The 6,146-nt window shown below is 34.6% G+C and overlaps 1 protein-coding gene across 1 annotated transcript; it reads left to right on the top strand.

Moving 5' to 3' along the window:
* The first annotated feature begins 1,825 nt into the window (after positions 1-1,825).
* Positions 1,826-5,388, top strand: LOC306852511 (uncharacterized protein). Its single transcript, XM_079389412.1, has 5 exons — positions 1,826-1,885; positions 2,225-2,382; positions 3,068-3,178; positions 3,371-3,517; positions 4,013-5,388. Exons 1-5 carry the CDS (start codon positions 1,873-1,875, stop codon positions 4,262-4,264), a joined length of 681 nt encoding a protein of 226 aa, XP_079245538.1. The 5' UTR covers positions 1,826-1,872; the 3' UTR covers positions 4,265-5,388.
* The last annotated feature ends 758 nt before the right edge of the window (positions 5,389-6,146 follow it).

Below are 6,146 nucleotides of genomic sequence, written 5' to 3'. Positions count from 1 at the left end.
TTTTAACCTAAATATATTTTTTTTGTTTTCTTTTCCATTTATTAATTAATGAACTTATTCAGTCTATTGAAATCAATCAACAGTAAAAAATGTACTTAAATGAAAACATAAAACCAAAAAATGAAAGCATTAGGAGTTTTGTCATAGAGGTGAATGGTCAAATGCTTTAAGCTAATGGAACGGAAAGGACCCATTTTGTCTATATCAGTGACGCCATGATTACATCCTGTTTAGATTTATTCACTTCTAAATTTTCCTGCGTGTCACAGTCATCCTCTGAATGATCTACATATGCAAAGATTATTCTTGAATTGGTTATAAATCAGATTAAATGGCACAATTTAGGATAAAATTCAGAGCTGGATTTTTGCAATTGTTTTGAGATCAAATTAAAAACAATTGTTAAAAAAAATCTGAAAATATCTAGGATTCATTTTCTGACTGCAGTGCCATCATGATGTGCAATTTTAGAAGCACTTTCAATTAAGAATGAGTATGCGTTCCATCTAAGAATGAGTGAGTTCATGCTAATGGAGAGTCTTGTGGGAACACACTGAATTTAGCAACACCATTCTTCCCCTTTCTCTGTCTGTGGAGCTGTCTGTCTGTTTCTGTTTCTCTCCCACTCTCACAATGAAAACATATTAATCTTCTATTTGGTAAAATCAGAGTCTTCACACTTCACACACGCATGTACATGATGTGATTTTATTCAGTTATGTCTTTCAATTGATACTGCTTGTTTCCATAGAAACACTTCTTCCCCTTTCCCCTCATCTGTTTGACACTATCTCTGCCCCGCTTCTTCCTTTGAAGGAAACTCTGCTTACACAACCAATGGTTTTGGTGTGATGATGACAGAGTAGGAAAAAATGAGTGATTTTTTTGACTCAACTTATCAAATCCCTCTCTGTCTATCTGTCTATCTGTCTATCTATCTATCTATCTATCTATCTATCTATCTATCTATCTATCTATCTATCTATCTATCTATCTATCTATCTATCTATCTATCTATCTATCTATCTATCTATCTATCTATCTGTCTGTCTGTCTGTCTGTCTGTCTGTCTGTCTGTCTATCTATCTATCTATCTATCTATCTATCTATCCAATCTCCAAGTAAACTTTCTGAATCCAGTCTTGGCTGAAGACTGTTTTTAAATTAATAATTGGAATGTATTTTTTACTTAAATATTATGATTCATTGTGCACTAGGAAATTACTCATACATAGCAATTCACTCACAGTTATCAGATCTTTAGTGAAAAATCCCACTTTACGTCAAGCCCTTATTACATAACTTCTGTTGGCAGCAGAGGTTGAGGATAGTGCAACATGGAATTTCAGGGGAGCATTCATTTACCACTTGCTTATATAGACCACAAAGCACAGATACATTTGAGTGTATCGGTCTCATCATTGTTTCTATTTATAGCTTTGTTTCTACTTGGGAGCGAAAGCTAAAAATGTAGCGGTCTCAAAAATACACACTATTGTGAAACACAAAGGAATGAAAGAGAACAATACTGACATCAACTTTAACAAAACATTTTGCATTGATTTTCTATTTTTTCGTTATATTTTCTTTTTGAACAGTGTTAAGGGCATTGAGAAGTGTCTAGTAAAATAAAAATAATATCTTAAATTCATCAGCATTTAGCAACAAAATATGTTGTATAAATTTGTTGTATAGTAATTTAATCACATACTTACCAGTTCATTTAGATGTACTGATCTCAATATCTACTCAAAACGACGTCAGAAAGAGGAATTTCCCCAGCAGGATATATAAATCATGAACATGATGGGACTTTGCTACTGCAGCACTTTGGTGACTTTGTGCATTTTCTTTTTGATTGCTGTTGTTATAATGAACGTCCAGGGTAAGTTTTAATTTGAGTTTTTAATCATATGTTTTACTCTATATAGTTTTGTTTATTATGCTTTTTTCAATAATATTTTAAATTATGCTATACTATTTACACCATTTTTCATTTAGATGGTTAAGGTTTAGATTCATGTATTATATAAGGTTATTTAAAAAAAAAAAAAAAAAAGCTTTGGTAACTTTTACAGCACAAACTGAAATCAGGTGCATTTATGTGAAATCAGTTTTTCCAGCCATGGCTAAAGCATGTGAGTGTTTAAGCCATGCCTGTGAGATCTGCGTTACAATGTTACGCACTTCTGATCACTTCTGTCTCTCACTCTCTCTCCTCCAGCGGCTCTATTAGTCACACTTGTGGGAATCGTGGCATCTGCCCCAATCTCTGACAAACTGGACATTATGAACAAGGATACTATTGAACAGGCACACAGTTTAATCAACAAAATTCTACAAGACATTCCTACAACTCATGCAGCCTGGATAAATAGCGAGGTAAGCATATTTCAGGACTGTAACCACCACAGACACTGAGGGACGTACTCTCCCCTGTATTCAGAAGAGCAGTCAATCAGTATGGAGTTTTCAGTGACTGATTCTTAAAATTGTACATTTGGTCCCTCTAATCTTCAATATTTGGTTAAATGCTTGCAGTTTAATCTTTCATATGTAGTTTTACATATGTGCATTGGCTTGTGGTTATGATAGTCAAGTGGCCAAAGATTTGATGAGATGTTGGGTTGATATTTGAATGTATCACCATTTTACCCTGGAACAACAAACTTGACTGCAAATTTTAATACAAAGTTTTCTTTAACTACACTTTTATAGTTCTCACTATGTATAAATTTACAAGTGGACCAAGTCTCCAGTCACACTTGGGAATATTATTGCATTAGATACAAAATAAATAAATGATTCTAAAACTTTTCTCAGAATAGTACTTTTTACTTTTAACTTGTGTGAAGTTATTTCATTGAATGTATGAAGTTTTGATGAAGTTCACACAGGTTGCAGAGCAACAATTGGTTTAGTTCAAATTAACTGTGTACACAGTGTTTGACAACCACAACATGTCAAATACTTTTGGGGGCCATGATGTATGTGAGGAGTACTGACACAAGAAAAAGAAACTCTGCCCTGTCGTGTTTAAACAAGTCAAATGCTTTTTTTTTCTCAGAGTCTGACTTTGGGCGACAGCAAGACTAGGCTGGAGCTGGAGTTCTTGAAGAAAGATATGTATATACCCTATGCCCCAGTTCTTCAGAACATTTCCGAAATCACCAGCATGGTAAGCTTGATTCTTTTTTTTTTTTTTTTTGTACTGGCTTTTGCTTAGTCAATAATGACTGTTACTTAAAAATCTAGTATTATAATAGCTGGAGAAGAATTATTACTTGTGGAATAAAACGTCAGAAATATATCTTTGTTATATTTGAAAGTTCGGCAAATAAACTGTGAGAATTCTCTGTTACTGTCACAGGAAACCTGCCTTGCAAACATAACGAAGGGATTACAACTGCATCTGAATCTCTTGAAAGAGATCAACAAAGCAAACAAACTGGCTCAGACAGATCAAGTCAAAGACTTTCAAGCTGAAATTCAAGAACTTCTGCTCCTAATCGAAGAGGTATGGTATTTGACTTGGGGACTGCTCTTTTGTTAATGGGTAGATTACAAAACAGTCATTCAAAACTATTAAATAAATGTAGTGTCAATTCCTGAATTCAATGAATGTTAGCCTGTTTAGTTATGCCTCGATTTAGAAACTCACTTTCATGTACTGCTAAATTTAAATTATGTCTGGCATCATATTACAGTGCCTGTATTTGGATAGCAGTCAAGTAATGCGTTTAAACCGTAATAATATAAATAGAGAAGGTCAGCCTTATCGCATGAGAAGTTGTAATAATTCATACAAAATGGCAAAAATGTAAACCTTACCGTCACTGTGATAGAAAAAAAACTATAAAGTCTTACTCACGACAAGAGTGTGCTGGGAAGGTGTAACTTTTTTGACTGAACTGTACTGTATTATATTATATATATATATATATTTTTTTTTTTTTTTTTTTTTTTTTGCATGTTTGACCTCATGTATTTATGTATTCATGTATTTTCACAGCTGCAGAACCAGGCAGGATTTGACCAATCAAAGCAGGCATCAGATGAGCAGTCGCAGACCCTTGAGTATAATCTGGCCAAGCATCTGACAAGTGAATACAAGACCCAGGTGGCAGCCCACCTCACCCTGCAACAGGTTCAGGACTTCAGCTGTGACATCCTCCGCAGTATCCTCAGTATTCGCAGTATGACCTCCAGCATGGCAGAGAACCCTAACGCTATGCATCTCTGCGTAAATGCAGCAGGTCTATGAGCAGCCTAGACCATAAAGCCTAAAGTATACCTGAGTTTTGACACAAACGCATAGCCTTTCAAAATATACTGAAGCACATGCAAAGTTCCATCTTTGTCCAGTGTCTGTGCTATTCTTCCATAGATGTTATGAAAAATCGACTTCCCTATGGAGAAAATAAACCTGGCTTGTACTCTATAGCAGTGGTTTTCAAACTTGTTCCCGGAGACCCACAGCTCTGTACATTTTGCATGTCTCCCTAATTTACACACCTGATTCAGATCATCAGCTCATTAGGAAAGAGCTCCATGAACTCAAATGAGTGTGTCAGATAAGGGAGACATGCAAAATGTGCAGAGCAGTGGGTCCTGAGGAACAGGATTGAAAACCACTGCTCTATAGAGTATGCATAGATAAAAAAAAAATGGGCTATGCACGTACAGCATTTTACCCTAGCATGTTAAAATCAAAGTATACTTTGGGCTTTACACAAAAACAGATGCAACATGATACAGCAACAAGCAAAAAAAATAAATAAATAAAATTACAGTTGATATGTGTTTCAAGGTAAACAGTCAAATTAGTTGTTGCTGTAATCATGTTGCACCGTCAGTCAGGACATGGAGGCACTGGTATTTGTTTTCTTCAGATTTTGTATTTTTATTTATTTATTAATTAGGTTATTTATTTTACATTTCACTTGGCATTTTATTTATTATTGATTAATTTAGCCATTAAGGAACTCCCTTAAATGGCTGTATTCTTTATGGTCTCAGAAAGAAATGTATTATTTCATTCACTGTGAAATACTTTACTGTGTCATACAATCTGAGCAGATGAGCAGATGACCATGTCTCATAAATTGCTAAATGAGAACATAGTCATTGGATTGATCTCCTGATCTCTGTGAGAACTACACACTCTTTTAATTAGTCATTTCATGTGACATTATGTTCTTGTTTTTATTTTTCTTACCCATTAAACGTAAATGAGATTTCAGATGAGTTTATGTATGATTTAGTATTATTTATTTATTTATTTAACTAAAAAATACATGTATTTATTTTTGCCATTATTTGTCATGATATTTTTGGAATATTTGAAGATGTGCCATACATTTGATCAAAATAAACATTTTTGAAGCTAATGTGTGTTGAATATCCATTGTTGCTCATATTTTCCCACTGTATTACATTCTGTATTTGAGATTTAATTGTGTCATCTTTAGCCAGTTGACAATTAATTAGGAAACAGACAAAGGCCCAATGAATAATAGAAAAATAATGAACACCTTGCGACATATTGGGTATGCATTATTTTTCGGTCCAGATTCAATTGGTTACATGTTGCTGCTTATCAAGCGCACAATGCAGTTTTTAATGAAAAATCCAACAAGAAAATACAGGATTGTAGCAGCAAAAGCAACACGCCATAAACCACAAACAAACAAAATCAAACAGTGAAGTGACTAAAACAGATGATCATAATTAACTGAAACAGAACTGGTGTGAAACAGAACCCTCATACATTTTACTCAAAAAGATTAACCTCCCCTTCCACCTTTTTTTATTTACAATACTAAACAACATAGTCTGTTAAAAAAAAGTGAACAATAGTGTTAATTGTGTTTAAAATATTATTTTAGTTTGGGTTAATAATAATAATAATAATTTTTTTTGGTTTGCAGCCGAGTGTGAAGCGGCTGGGATGAGAATCAGCACCTCCAAATCCGAGGCCATGGTCCTCAGTCGGAAAAGGGTGGTTTGCCCACTTCAGGTTGGTGGAGAGTTCCTGTCTCAAGTGGAGGAGTTTAAGTATCTTGGGGTTTTGTTCACGAGTGAGGGAAGGATGGAACGGGAGATTGACAGACGGATCGGTGCATCTTCTGCAGTAATGCGGTCGA

Source organism: Barbus barbus, assembly GCF_936440315.1.
Source record: "Barbus barbus genome assembly, chromosome: 32".
NCBI lineage: Eukaryota > Metazoa > Chordata > Actinopteri > Cypriniformes > Cyprinidae > Barbus > Barbus barbus.
The sequence above is the reverse complement of the archived record's forward strand: the minus strand, read 5'-3'. Positions and strand labels throughout refer to the sequence as shown.

Coding starts and splice junctions, on each gene's coding strand:
- LOC306852511 (XM_079389412.1), top strand. Junction 2,383..3,067: donor CAGCCTGGATAAATAGCGAG/GTAAGCATATTT, acceptor TTTTTTTCTCAG/AGTCTGACTTTGGGCGACAG. Junction 3,518..4,012: donor TTCTGCTCCTAATCGAAGAG/GTATGGTATTTG, acceptor GTATTTTCACAG/CTGCAGAACCAGGCAGGATT.